The sequence below is a fragment of the Castor canadensis genome, chromosome 8 (assembly GCF_047511655.1).
Source record: "Castor canadensis chromosome 8, mCasCan1.hap1v2, whole genome shotgun sequence".
NCBI lineage: Eukaryota > Metazoa > Chordata > Mammalia > Rodentia > Castoridae > Castor > Castor canadensis.
The window spans coordinates 4,048,559-4,064,082 of NC_133393.1; the positions used below are offsets into that span (position 1 = coordinate 4,048,559).

At 37.5% G+C, this 15,524-nt stretch overlaps 1 protein-coding gene across 5 annotated transcripts in view; it reads right to left on the bottom strand.

The window, feature by feature from the left end:
• Positions 1 to 1,169: 1,169 nt before the first annotated feature.
• The window catches only part of Fam83b (family with sequence similarity 83 member B), an 82,273-nt gene continuing 67,918 nt past the window's right edge, over positions 1,170 to 15,524 (bottom strand). For all 5 annotated transcript variants that reach the window (XM_074081879.1, XM_074081880.1, XM_074081882.1 and 2 more), the window contains 2 exons: positions 15,305 to 15,429; positions 1,170 to 7,657 (listed from right to left, as the gene is read on the bottom strand). In XM_074081879.1, the coding sequence (XP_073937980.1) occupies positions 5,353 to 7,657; positions 15,305 to 15,429 (2,430 nt within the window). In that variant the 3' untranslated portion in view covers positions 1,170 to 5,352. The remainder of the gene's footprint in view (positions 7,658 to 15,304; positions 15,430 to 15,524) is intronic.

The window sequence follows — 15,524 nt, forward strand, 5'->3', positions numbered from 1 at the left end:
AAAGTAGATTAATATTATGGGAGAAAGGACCACTTCATACATTTCTGTCATCTTTGTTAACTCAGAGGAATTCTGATAATTCTCTTTGTGTTACTTATTTCCCCAGAGAGGATATACCCATATCCCTTTTTGATGCTTCTTTTACTTAAGGAAGGTCTCAGACTCCTCAAACCAATTGTACTCATTTGTGAATTTCTTTTGGAGTGCTACCAAAGTGAAAGCTTATCTATTTATTTTCTTAATTGAATCATGAATTTCTTAAACATTGCCATATATGATAAATTAGCTTTTATCATTATACTTAGTTAAAAATCACATTTGCCTTTAAAGAGGTACTACTTTTAGCTTACAGTATTCAGTATTTCAATAGTCAGACTATTTTTCCTATGGAATTTTGATTCTTAAATAGCTTCCTAATCATAGCTTACTTAGTGATATAATAAAAACACACCTTTATGAAATTTTACTCAAAACTAAGTGTTACCAAGTTATATAAAATTCAGCAACCAAATTTTCTTAAAGAAATAAATTCTCTATTTTTAGAGTAAAAAGTTTAAGTCACTACTTTATTCGAGTAGAAATGGAAATAAAGAGAATGAATGCAAAGTTACTAATCTCAATGACCGGCATACACTCTGAGAAATGGAGTTCAGTGATGTCATTGTGGGAAAATCAAGGTGAATTTACACAAACCCAGATGGTGTGGCCTACTATATATCTATCTAGGTTATATGGGATAGCCCATTGCTCCTGAGCTACAAATCTGTACAGCATATTACTGTAGTGAATATTGTGGGCAATTGTAGCACAATGTAAGTATTTGTGTATAAAGACACATGTAAGAATAGAAAAGGTACAATAAAAATACTAGATCATAGGTGTTTTCAGGTCCATTGTAACCTTCTGGGTCCACTATCATTCAGATGGTACATTAGTGATCAATTCACTGCCACGAGGCACATGACTGTGTAGAAGAGCATTGTCACTGAATATCAAGTAGAACAAATTGTTGGATGAAATAAAATTACTAATCAAAATAAAAGTGTTTTAGAGATTTTAAAGTTAATGGAAAGTAGTGAGAAACATATGGTTCCTGATTATAATCAGTAAGTGAAAAAGTATACTTGAATACAGAAACAAAGGTCTTAGAATAAAAAAATTACAACATATTGATTTTTGTATAAAATTATTTATTGATCAAAAACAAAAAATAATTTGGAAGAATATTTCTTTGTATCATCCTATACATATAAAAAGTTAACAAGTTGACTCTTTGGTTTATCATTTCATCTTTTTTGTTTTAAATATTCTAAAACCAAATTCAGTGTTGATATATTTTCTATGCCATCACAAATAAATTGTGATTGTAATTAACAATGATTCTGCTTTATATCCCTAATCTAAAGCCATATTTAGAATCAACAGATATTAACAAAGTCCAAATATCTGTGAAATAATAGTTGAATAAAGATAGGTCTTGAGTAAAGTTAGACTTGAATGCATCCAGAATTTAGCCTTTTTCACTGTTTACTTAGATCACACTAGACATCACCTTGGTTAAACAATGCATTTGCTTCCCCAAGTGTAGACGGACACCATATACTCAAACCTCAATACACCATGTCTGAGCTATAGCTTATCCCAACCATCACAACAGGGGAACATAAGTGGAATCAGAGTACAGGGTCACTCATTACTCTGAAGCCATCTGGAACTATTCTGAAATTGTACCCATTTTCTTGAGCTTCTGTTTATAAGTTATGTATTATGTAGAGAACAAAACACGCATTACCAAACTTTAATATCAAAGTACATCTCAGTAACATTCTTTCCACCAATATCTATATGGGGAGAAAAAGAGAAAACATATGTCTTGAAATTATTACATCTACACACTTGGATAGTATCTGTTTAAATCTGCAATACTGATTAATTTTTTTGAAGTACTATGTGTTCACTCAGCCTTATTTTGGGGAGTTCCTCAGCCCAGAAACTCTGAAAAGTTATTATGTACAGATTCTGACATCTGGGTATTTCCAAGGGAAAAATAGGAGGAAAACAAAGAAGAAAGGCAGAGAATAAATCTGTTGTGCAAATTACCTGTCCGGGAAATAAAGCATCTTGTATTGCCCAATTCCACTAGGAGGAAGAGCTCTGAAAGTATTTAAAAGTGTTTTTGTGTAAGCTAACTGTATTTCCAGAAATTATGGAAGTTGCTACACAAATTGTAATAGACTTTGGCTTATAAATAAACATAATTAAACTTTAGTCTTTGTTTCATTTCAGCTGAGTTACATTGTACCACCCTGAAGGGCTTTCAGTTACAGAGCTGCCTCCTGACAATTAGTTCACTGTTCTCAAAGCTGTAAAAGGGTCCCAATCTGATATTAACAAATTCTGGATGAAATTGAAGTCAATCTAGCTTGGTCAACTGTGAGTTCTGGACTTTGGAATGAGGGTAAAGAAGTAGGCTCCAGAATTACTGAGGTTAATTTCACTGAGCAAAATGAATATCCTTTCCATCCACTGAGGCTGAATTCGAATGTTTTTGATAATCTAATAGTAACCTGTGAAGATCACATGCTTTCTAGATAGCTCTAAACTAAATAAAAATTAGTATTTCTCTTACTGCAGTTGAATCCCTCATCTGAGCACAAGGAGATATATGTATTCCAAAGGGTATTTATTATTCATTTTTTCATTTATTGTTGGCAGTTCTGGGGTTAGAACTCAAGGCCCTGTGTTTGCTATGAAGGTGCTCTACCACTTGAACCATGCCTCCGGTCTTTCCAAAGTTTATTTTTAAATAAAAATTTCTGTGAATATAACTGGCTGCCTTTCCTATTATGAAACTTTTCTCTCAAAGCTTTATTGTTATATTAATTTACTATGGAGTGTGAAAAATTTCAAATTTATTGTACTCATGTTTCCAAGTCAATACAATCCCATGCTATTTCAATATTGGGAATTTCCTTTTATTATATTTTTGTGAATGAGGTAAAATTGAGTATATATATATATTCTCAATTTGGAGTTATTAAATGCTATTTTTGTACAGTTGTTGCTGATGTATTTCTGTAGTTTATAATGAGAAAAAGAAGAGAGAGAAAAATTGTGTGTGTGTGTGTGTGTGTGTGTATAAAAGAGTGGAAGAGGATGGAGAGAGAGAGAGAGATAGGGAGAGAGAGAGAGAGAGAGAGAGAGAATGAATGGGAATTACTTACAAAGCAGGTTCATCAAGAATAGTAGAGGAGGCTGATGGAGTCGCTCAAGTGGTAGAGCACCTGCCTTGCAAGCATGAGGCCCTGAGTTCAAGCCCCAGTGCTGCCAAACAAAACAAAACAAAACAAAACAAAAAAATAGTAGGGGAGGAGAAGCCAGGAAGGTATGGTGATGTATAGTATTAAATATGCAGGGTATGCGCTCATACCCCACTTCTGCCAACTCTTGAGAAGCTATGTAACATCTCTGAGCTCAGTTCTGTCTTCTGCAAAAGGAGAAACTTCACAAACATGGTAAATATTTACTGCAGTGATGGATTTAACACTGAGCTCCATTTCTGACAGAACAGACTTCTCTATTCCAGAAGTGCAGAAGTCACAAGTCACTTCTGGTTCCCTGTCTCTTGCTTACCTTGTCACAGGACATCCAGAAGGAGATCAAAATGACTGCTTGGCAATTAAAACTGGCCATGCTAGATTACATTGAACACTTAATATCCATTTAATCTCCTAATCTCATTCACTATCGTTAATTTAAACCTGATGTGTCCTTGTTTGGTGAAATTCAAGTAAACCTTTCCTGGCTGATGATGATTGAGTCAGGAAATAAACTCTTTAATCCTACCAAACTAGGCAAGTCAGGTCTTGGGCAAATAATGGAGGTAATGCATTGTGACAGGATGTTATGTACAATTTAGAGCCATTACTTATTAGTGATGCAGTTTGGAACATCATTGCTCTGAGTCTCAATGATGTGACTGTCAGCTCAATCATCTATAAATAACGGGATAATGTCACCACAAAACACTGTTATTCTAACTTAAGTTTCTGACTCTGATCTGGTCTATAGTCAAGTGCTCAATAAATGTTAGCTTTTCTTTTCCCTACTGCCATATTGTCATATTTCTTTGCATGGTGCTTAAATACTAGGAACATTACTATAATGATGATATTTTAATATCATTGTTTTCATGATAAAGATATTAACACTTGACTGAATCTTGTCTTTTAAAACAATAATATTCTGCTACACACAGTAATTTAGAAGATGTTAAATAGTACACTTAAAGTGTTGTAAAAGCACTTCAGTCTTCTCACATGGCCTGTTGCTTGCTGAATTCTATACTTTGTGCAAAGTCAAGTCTCTATAGTGAATAAGAAGCTTTCAGTTCCTTACTCTAAGAATGGCAAAAATGTATCTTATAACCTGAATGTTATCATTAAATAAAGACATAGAAAGATTTAAAACCAGCCAGGTCATATAGTAATGGAAAGCCTAGCTTAGTTTTCATTTTCAGCATGGTGCCTTTATGAAAATAATATAGCACTGTAGCATATTAAAATTCCTGCTGGCCTGCTAAAAATATGCAGTAAGGAAGGAATGGCTACCAAAGATGGGTAGTTGATGGCATAGTGGAACGTGGAATCCTTGGGACCACACTGGATAGAAGCATGTCCTAGATGGTTTTTAAAAGATTAGAAAATGAAGTGTTATGAATGCATTGTACCACAGGAAGCTGACACTTTGCAAATATTTTGGCAAAACAAAAACTGTGATGAGTTACATAGTTTAAATGACACTCTTCTCACCCAAACAGTTGTATAATGCTTCATAGGAAAAAAAAAATTAATGTAACATAGCAAGTTATCTTGGAGAATTTAAAGTTAATTAAAAACAAAAAGTCTTTTCCCCTTTTATTATAGTTTTGAAGATATGAAAACACCATAAAGATATGTCATAAAGTTCCCATTAGTAGTATGATCCTTTTTAAAAAAGACACTTTAGAATGAATGTTAAAATCCACTTATGATCTCTTCCCTAAAGTTTCTACTTAGACACTTAGAAGAAAAAAATTAATTATGCCCTTTTTTTTTAACCATTACCATTTTAAAATCATGAGGTTACCAAGACAATGCATTTATAGGACGATTAAGCACAACTGATTTTATCACATAGAACAGTAACTTCACTGTACACCACTACACAGGTGAACTTGTGCATCAATACCTACAATTCTGTTACTATAGAAACCTACTGGTATGCTATGATAACTCCTCACCGTGTTCTTTTGACACATATTTACAGTCACATTCACTTTACATCTTAACAGCTACTTGAAATTATATTATTTCATTTGTTTTTGTTTATGAAGTTTCCAAACTTTTGCATTATTCCTCGAAATTTGTTCTCGTTTGGTTGATATGTGTGATAGGCACCTGTGTTGTAGTTAAGTACTGGGCTTGACCTGCCGTAACTGTTGCCCACAGTTGTGGATTTTACTTCTGGGCGGTTTACAGTGGTATGTGGGATGTTGCCTGGTGGCTGAATAGAACTCTCAATCTTGCAAAATGGCTCAAAACGACTATAAACACGTTGGTTGGTTGAATGAGACCTTAGAAGCTCACTGGGCTTTGGCCTTGGAGAGGAGGTAGGTCTTCTTTCAGACGCACAAACTGTATTAATCTCCTTGGAATCTCGGTATTGGATCTGTTCGGTGTTAAATCTTGGTGCAGAGGCATCTCCTGCTCCCTCTGAGAACTTTCTTTCAACTGGACTTGAAGAAGGTATTATTTTATTGCTTTCATCGGATGGAGAATTTATCCCAGGAGATGAGCTAACTGCTACATCTTCCTTACTCTTATGGATGCTGCCTGGAGAGTTTGATGAGGAAGAACGCTTTCTTCTAGGAGATGAATCAACTTTTGGCTCTGATTTCTTTGGTTTTTGATTCTCTTCACCCTCAGAAACTAATGTGTCAGAGCTACTACACATTCTATAAAATGCAGGTGCTTTATTCTTAGATAGGTTTTCTTTCTTTTCTGGGGTCAGGCTAAGTAACGACCTTAACTTCTGGGATCCCTTTTTCAAAAAACTTGGGGAACCCTTCACTTCCTTTTTGGGAGTGAGTTCTTTGTTAGGTTCCTCCTTATTAACATCAAGTAAAGCAGCAATGGAAATTGATTTGGTGGCAGTGCTACTTGGAGGTTCTCTCTTAATAATGTCCTCTTCCTCCTCCTCCATGTTTTGGGTCACGTTATGCATACTTTTAGAACTTTTCAGCATGTCCTCCTTTGGTTTTTCTGGTTGTCTAATTCGATTCCTGGTGAGTGTGCTATATACATAATTCTTACTATTTCCATGATCTAAATTGACTTTTGAGTGGTCAAAGAATGGGAAACTTCGTCTTTTAAGTAGATTCTCATTTTGCTGATTCTTCAGATTATCTGTCTGCTTATTTACACACAAGGTTGTATAAATATAGCTGCTTGATTCTGTATGGCCATTCGTAGTTTGGTTTACGACTGCTGGTTGTTTCTCAGGAACCTGCAAGGTGTGCATTTTTGGTACCACTGACTGTGTTGGGATCTTGGGCATTGATTCAGGCAAGGGTTTTTCTGTCAAATTCTGTACACTTGTAGGAGTATCTGGGACCTCTTTGGGTGTGTCACTTCCCTGGGAACCAATGATAGTTGAATTTGAGGAGCCAGTTGTACAACTGCTAACTTCTTGTTGCTCGGGTAAAGTTGGTTTGAACACAAAAGAGGAACGAAGCCGAGAGTGAGTACAAAGCGCGTTGGCTTTCAGATTCTCAGAACTCTCGTAGCCCTCAAATCGGTCACCTAACGCCGAGCCATTTGAATCTGGCGTGGCTTCTGAATTATCATTTAAATAAGATTCAATTCTCCAGTTACGCAGGAATGACTTTGTGGTGTGCTCAAGGGTTGGCATTCGCTGTTGTAAAAAGCGAATGTGGTTATCTGTTCCGTTAAAAGACCTGCGCACGTTTGAATTCCTTTCTGGAAGATTTGTCTGCTTTCTCTGGGCAAGTCGATCAGCGAAACCTGGGGCAGGTGTGTTTTGTCGGCTGGGATGGGCTCCCCGAGACGAGGACGCCACACTGAGACTATCTGAAGGCCTCTTCCAGTTAGCAGGTGGGTTACTGGGGCGATTCAGAGCCCTATTAAGAAGCAGGTATGGCGCTGTTTCTGACTGCTCCCCAGCGTAACTATGTCTTTTCCAATTGTCATTCACCTGACTGGGTTGAAAGTGACGGATTGTACTTGGACCGTTAAAATTCGGAACAAAGTGAGGTTTGTACCCGTGATTCCTTATGCCATATTTGTCGTGCTCATTTAGGGCATATATCCCTCTGTTTTTGAAGTAACTAGAATCTAGTTTATGAATTTTGTCTTGTCTACCGAAAAGGTTTCTTTGGCTGGAAACAGAAGCTAGTGAAGAAACCGATCGCTGGTAAATGCCATTCTCCCAGAGCGCTTTGCCAGGCTTCACCCGGGCTGATTCTTCCTGAGCAAATGAACTGGGGATGCAGGACCTGGCATAGAGAGTTCTGAATTCTTCATCAAAGGACTCAACAAGCTGTCCTGTGATCATCTGAACCATGCTGAGGTGAGCTTTTTCAAAAGACCACATGTAGCTGGAAAAAATAATGAAAATAGCATGTTGAGACCCACCAAGAACTATTAAAAGGGAGTGGGGAGGAGGATGGGGAGTTAAGAAAGAGTAATTTGATCAAAGTACATTCTATGTATGTTATAAATATTACAATGAACCCTCTTTGTTCAATTAATTTATGCTAATAAAAAGCAAGTTAAAAAGTGAAAATTGTAATTTTGGTAAATTAAAAGGTTAATGATATTATACAATTCTACTAAAATGTATCATTTGATATTGACAAAGCAGTATTTGTGTTTGCTTTCATCTTGGCTGCTATAATTTAGAATATATTCAGTCCTTATACACTAGCAATACTTTATCTTTTTATCCTTATATTCTTAGTTTAAGTAACAAAGCAAGGCCATTTCTGGTCTTAAATCAGTTCATAATGTCTTATGCTTCTTTCCAGGAATCCAAAGAAAAGCTTCTTTTGCAGCTTATATCAGCTGCCTACCAAGATTTTATGGGGTAAAAATGGGATTAGGTTTCACAGTCCTAGCATGGGGTGGGAAAGCCAGTGCTGGAGGAACGTGGAGAGGCCAGGCTCTGCAGAACTGCTGCAACATGGGCTTGAGCCACACTTTCCTCATGTCCAGAGTGTTTACGTGGGTAGCACAATGGTGGTAACACCGTGTAGTTCTAACCTTTGTAGCTCAAGATAGGTCTGTGTCAACCCACATATCTTGAGAGTCTCAATGTGTTCAACTGTTACCTCAGTGGTTTCCTCAGTCAGTGTAACTTAGGGTGCAGAGAGCCACGAAGAGGGGACTGGGGGGGCAGCTGCCTCAGTCACTAGTAACCAGACTTCACCCGACTCAGTGTACCCATGATGTAACTGTAGACTCCTTAACTAGACCATTCAAAATGCCAGTAAGAATCCTTTCTTTTAGAATAAGTTTCTAGGAAATTAAAGTTTTTAATAACTTTGCAGTACTTTATGGAACGTTTTATTACTACCCTACAGTTTAGAGGTGATAGCTGTCTTGAAATTTCCTATCAAAATTTAAATCTGTTGTTTTGAAAATGTAAATGATATCCACTGAGCTGGAAAGAAAATAAATTGCTAATATTCTTTGCATCAAATCATGTACATGACTCAATGGGGCTTAGTACAAAAGAACAATGAGATAGAGACACTCTCCACACTGAAGGACTGTACGGTTAGTATAGGAGAAACAAATGCAAACATAGTTTTTAAATGTACAGAATAATAACTTAAAATACGTAAAATATCACAAACAATCAATTTACAATCTGAGAATCTTGTTATTCTCATGTTTAAATTTGTCTGTTACGCCTACTGAATGCAGGATATTTAAAGAATACTTGCTAGGTATTTTTTATGTGAGTGTCTGAGCCATGAGACTACAAAGAAATGGTGCATGTATATATGAATATAACATAATACACTGTACTGTAAGCTGTTGAATATTAGTGGAGCAAGGTGATAGGGAATGAGTAAGTAAGGGGGGGGGTTAATTTGATTAAAACACAATGTATACAGGCCTGAAGTACAAAGGCAACCCCCCCTTGGACTATCAATACACACTTTAAGAAAAATGAAGGGCAGGAGGGTAAAATAGGTCTTTTCTGGGGGTGGGTATGAGTGGGAGGTAGCAGGGGCATAAGGAGAAGGAAAGTGAGGTGAATATGATGGATGTATTTTGTATTCATATATGAAAATAGAAGGATGAAACCTGCTGAAATTGTTCTAAAGTGGGGAGGGGGAAGAGAGAATGATGGAGGGGGTAAATCTAAACAAGATATATTGTAAACACATATATAAATATTGCAATCTACCCCCTGTATAAAAATTATATGCTAATAAAAACGAGAAAAAAAGAAATGATGCAAAAAAATGAATATCTCAAGAAATTTTCAATCCTACTGAAGCTACGAATACAAAGTGTCAGCAACATCGAGTAAGGGATAAATATTTGACGGTATCTGACAATCTCAGAGAAAGTGATGGTCTTGCAAAATTTTGACAGAGATGAGATACTTAGAAGTTGAGACATGGAAGAAGCAGGAAGACAATTTGTGAGGAAGAAACAAATAGAAAAAGAAAGGAAGCAGGAATAGCCATCTTTCAAATCACAGAAAGCAGGTTATGTCGAGCTGAGTAATAAAGCTGTATCAGGGGTTTGTGAACTAACTCAGGAGAGCTGGGAAGGAAAGCAGAAAATTTGATTGTTTGGATTTCTTTCCAAATTTGGATAACTTATAGTACAGAGATGTTTGAGGAATTATGTTTTTCTAGTAGCTCTTTGTAGGATATACCTGACAGGTGAGGAATTGAGTTTACTACGGAGAGTAAAGTAGAATAAGGTAAGAATCCAAATTTCTGTAGAAATTGGGTGAATGAAAAAGTGTTGAGCCAGGAGAAAGAACAGAAAATCAGATCTTCAATTCAGAAAGGAAGTCCATAGGTTATGAATAAAAATATCCTCCAGTTGTGGAGTTTAGAAAGGTTCCTGCTTTGGTAGATCATAACATCATAATAAAATTTCAAGTAATAGTAAGATTTGATGACATATATTCAATAAGTAAATCTGAGGTTCTGGAGACATGGGAAATACTTCAGGGTTTGTGGATGAATTCTGGTTTTCCTCTGTCATATTAGGTGATTTGTAAGAGCTGTAAAACAATGACTATCAGACCTGTATCATCAGTACACTGGACATTGGACAGTCTGGAATGCAGAGATAAAGAATCAATGGCCAACCTCTACTTATAACTTTAACGGGCCTCACCAAACTGACACACCAAATTCCTAAGTTTTCATCCCACACACTTTCCCCCAAACTTGTTTCCTTCTCAATTTTACTTGTTTAAGTCAATTGTCCAAACATCTTTTCAGGTGATCCATATATAAAACCAGTCATCTCTGAATACTGTCTCTCAGAACTAACTGGAAAAAATAAGTCCTATTGCATCTGAGTCTAAAACTTTTCACAAATCTCTCTTACTCTGCCGTTCCTCTATTCTGAGGTATCATCAGCTAATTTTAGTGCTAGCTTTTAATTTTTCAATTAAAACACCAACAGAAGTGGCCTTTTCAAAATGTGTATCAGATCATATCACACTCTTACATAGGACTTTCCATTTTATTTAAAATAAAATTCAAACACCTTACACCACCTAAGAGAACACCTTACCTACCTGCTTTTCCGGGTCTACTGTGACAGCCCTCCCTTGCCTCAGGTGCTCCTATCACACCATCCTTCTTTCTGCCCTCAAGTATCTGCCCCAGGATTTTTGCAGTTACTATGTCTTCTACAAGACTTTTTTCCCCCCACCTCTGAGAGCCCCTGACTGACTTCTTTTTAGAGATTTTTGACCACTCTCTTCAAAGTACTTATCTGATCACTTTATCCCATTTCTCTGGTCAAATTTCTCCCTTTGGTACCTCTCATTCTTATCTGATATTTCATTGTGTTTTCCCTTTGTTAATCTTCTGCCATCCCTGTTCATTAAATTAAAAATTCTCTAAGCCCAGGGGGAGAAAAGCTTGTTGAGGATTGTGTTCCTAGGAGTGAACAATGGTGCTTGGGACATTGTAGATACATGACAATATTTGCTGTGAAAGATGACATGATAATGTAAATGAATCCTTATTCCAAAGTCAAAGAAGATGAAAGGGCAGAGATGCTTACATTGGCTCAAGGTTTAAAAGGCTTAAATTAAATCTGTGTTATGATGAAAGCTTATTTATTTTTCTACCCTATATACTGCTAAAAAGACAGCAAAGGGAAAAGTAGTAGGTGGAAAAAAAATCAGCCCATTTTTTGAAGAGCAAAATCTAATGAAGGAGTACTAGCTGACTCAGAAGAAGGAGCGTAAATTGAGTACCAATGATAACAGGCCATTTGGGTACAGTAAAAAATTTATGGCTTCAATAGCAGAAACAAAGGGTAATGTGAATGGAGGGTTAGGACATGGACTGGATGTGCCTTCCAGTATTCATGAACTGAAAACTTAATCCTAAAGTTAATGACATTTGGAAGAAGAGCCTTGGAGAAGTAATTAGGATTAGGTGGGCTCATAAGGGTAGAACCCCACGGGATTAGTAGTTTGAGAGACCTGGGGTATCAAACTTCACGGTATGTTATTCTCTGCCCTGTCTTAGGGCTCTGGATAATCCCCACCAGCAAGAAGGTTCTCATCAGTTGAAGCCCCTTGATATTGGACTTCAAGCTTCCAGAAGTATAAGAACTAAGTTTCTTTTCTTTATAAATTATCCAGCCTATGGTATTCAGTGATAAGAGCATAACATGGACTAAGCCAGTTATTAAAGCCACAGAAACAAAGAAGCAGGCAATTGGAAGTTCCTGTGGAGAACAGCTGGGCCCCCAGGCTCTTTTCTCCTCTCTGCCATGCTGCACTCCTCTCAGCATTTTCAGGAAACCCAAGGTTTCTTTCAGCAGAAACCACTGCAGAGGTGATCAGTCTTTGCTCAGGAATGGGATGAAGCTGAAAACCGGAACTATCCCTTTTCTATTCTGCTTCTGGAATTCCTATAGTCAGATCCTGTCACTTCCAAATTCTGTCTCCTTCTACCAACATGTCAGAGAAAGAGATTATCCTTGGGAAAGGCTGGATAGCCCCAGACAAAATTGCAATTTATATCACCATTTGGGGATCCATCTATTAAACTGACAGGACCTCACCCAGTCACTCTGTTGGAAGCCTTTTCTTATTGGCTGAGATGACATCTCACTAGCTTTTGACTATGGCTGGTCTCAAAACACAATCCTCCCCATCTCTGCTTCCCACATAGCTGGAACTAAAGATGTGAACCACTGTGCGGGGCAGAAGGTTTCTGTGGTTGTTACTGTTGTGCTGGTTACATTGTGACATTTGCAAAATTCTTTAACATCTCATACTTGAATTCACCTCTCCCTCATTCTCCTTTATCTCCCTCCCTCCATTCATGGAATAGTTTCAATGATCTCATGTTTCCATTTTCATACATGTGTACCTCCCCCTTCCCGCTGGAACCAACCCCGCAGACAGGACCTGTTTTGTCCTCCTGTTCTTCAGTTTTGTTTGTTTGAGATAGCTACACATGGGCAGAAGTTTATAAAAGTTCTTTCTCAACTCCATTTGTTCAAAACACTTCACTAAGTGTCTGGCCTATTTTCATATAACAATTTCAAATGGGATTATCAAATTCAAGATATTATTTATACACATAAAAAGTATGTATTTTATCTCACTGATGTTAGTATCATGTTATGACAGAACTCTTGTGTTTTCCTAATAAAGCCATCATCATGTCACCTGTCATGAGGAGAATGACTGTGGGAAATGAAGATTCTGGAACTTCCCGGTGTTGAGAATTCAGAACCCAGTGAAATCCCATGTCAAAGAATTTTGAATTTAAGAAGACATTTCCACTGCATGTAGTGGCCATGCCTGTTCCTCCAGCTCTCAGGAAGTGGAGGCAGGAGGGCAAGGAGTTCAAGGTCAACCTGCGCTAAGTAGATAGCTTAAAGCCAGCCTGAGCTCCACAGCAAGACCCTCTCTCTCACTCTCAAAAAAGAAGTGCTGGGGTTGTAGCTCAACGGTGGAGCATTTGTCTCCCATGCACAAGGCCTGAATTTGATCTTTAGCACCACAAGCCAAACAAACAAACAAACAAAAAATGGAAATTTTCAACTCGCCCAGGAGGAAAACAATGGTAATACTAAAGAAGGAGGGACTAGGGCTGTTTTTAACCCATAACTATTACATCAATTATTCCATTAGAACATTGCTAGCAAAAGGAAAAATCTATGAAATCAGTCAGGAGACACAAAAATGACAATGACTGACAACCATTAATTTTTTAAGAAATATATTTAAAATGAACTTGAGGGCTGGATATAGTGGCCCACCCCTGTAATCCCAGTTACTCAGGAGGCAGAGACTGGAGGATCACAGTTCAAGTCTAGTCTGGGAAAAACTTAGTGGGATATTACCTTAAAAACAAGCAGGTGTGGTAGCATACGTCTTTAATCCCAACTGCTCAGAAGGTGGAGGTAAGAGAGTCACAGTTCTAGGCTGGCCTAGGCAAAGGCATGAGACCCTATCTGATAAACTAAAAACAGCAGAACTAAGGCATAGCTCAAGTAGTAGAACACTTGCCTAGCAAGCTCAAGGCCCTGAGTTCTATACTCAGTACTGCCAAAAAGAAAATAATATAATAATAATGACGATCTTGAAATAACAGTCCATAACTTGTTAGAGAAACAGTTTTGAGGCATTGTTCTTTCTAGTTCCTAGGAATTCCAATTTTTCCAGTTCCACGTCTAACTTATGGTATAGATAGACTTTTGTTGTTTTATTTCATTTTTTCTTTTTTGGTTCCTGCTGTTTGTTTTTCTCTACAGCAATCTAAAGTAGCTTAGGCACAGTCGTCACAACACGGATCACCTATTAACACCTTGTCACAGCAAAACAAACTGAGGGGGATTCACTAGTGACAATAATAAAGCCAAGTTAAACAATAAACTAGACAGCACCAATTATGCTGAGCTTAAATAAGAAACACCATCTTATAAGTCAAAAAAACTCTCAATTTTAATTAAAATTTCAATGAAAAACCCCCAATCTGCACACATATAATGAGGCTTTTAAAAGACTCATTAATTTCAAGCCGTGTTGTAATTTCTGCTCTTAACAAGTTTTCATTGGGAACCCCACACAACATTTACAATAAAAAAATTAAAGTTTCAAAAAGTCCCTGAACTTAAAGGGAATGATAGCAGAAAGTTAACAGTTAAAAGAAAGTTCTAAAATGATAGCTCCCATTTGGAGTGTGGGCAGCACGGACACAACAAAAGCACTTGGTAGTTCTTTGAGAGTGCTCATTGTACAGTTAAGTGAAGGAAAAGTATGACCAATTTAAGGTCCCTGCTCAAGCCTATCCACTTCCATGTGTCACCTCCTTTCCATGACTTCTTAAGATTCTAAGGAAAGAGCCAAATGCCTCCCCTCGCCTGCCCACTTTACATCCACTGCCTTCCTGGGGTCACCCTGACTCCAATAAGGAGTCCAAGCTGCCTTAGCGATCTGGATTTCACTGACGTTTGCTAGTGTTTACATCAGCCGGTCTTCATGGCCTCCCTGTAGAGCTGGTGCCAGGGATTTATAAGAGAATGGGGCAATGTCCACACCTGAATCAGTCTGATCTGGACTGGGCTGCAGTTCTAGTTTGACCAGGTACTGGATAATTCTATAGCAAGAAAATTCATTCCATGGGCTAAACATTCCATGTGGCAGACAGCTTCTATTTCTGCGAGCACTTGTTTTAAAGTCCATGTTACCCCGTGTTTTCATAGGAGAAAAGCTACTTTTAGTTCAGTAGAGCTGTAGGGAACTTTAGTTCCTAGTCAATCCCCTCATTTTCTGGATGAAGACGCTGAAAATCAAAGTGATACAATTTGCTTTGGGTCTTGAGACTTGTCTAAGGAACACGAAACCGTCTGTAAGAGGCAGTGCCATAACAAAGTTTGATGTCCCAGTGTGCATGCCCCAAGTCCTTTCCTCATTTTTAAGACTGAGGTATGGCCGTTTATGAAAACGCTAAAGTGACAAGTTATTAAATGATTGGTAACGTTGAAAATGAACGCAGTGCTCTCACCTGTAAGAACCGTACATTACTTTCTGGCAGTCAGCTAACAAAAATTTCTGTTCCATTTTTCCGTGGAACTTCGCCCCCGTTTTTGAAAGATAACCTTGTCCTTTCACTGTCCGCACTCGGATATTCTAGAATTTTACGCAAATATAAAGCAAAAATTATGTCTGGAAAGGAGAGAGCTTGAAAAGCAAAATATATTTCAACACAAAGCCTCAATATCACA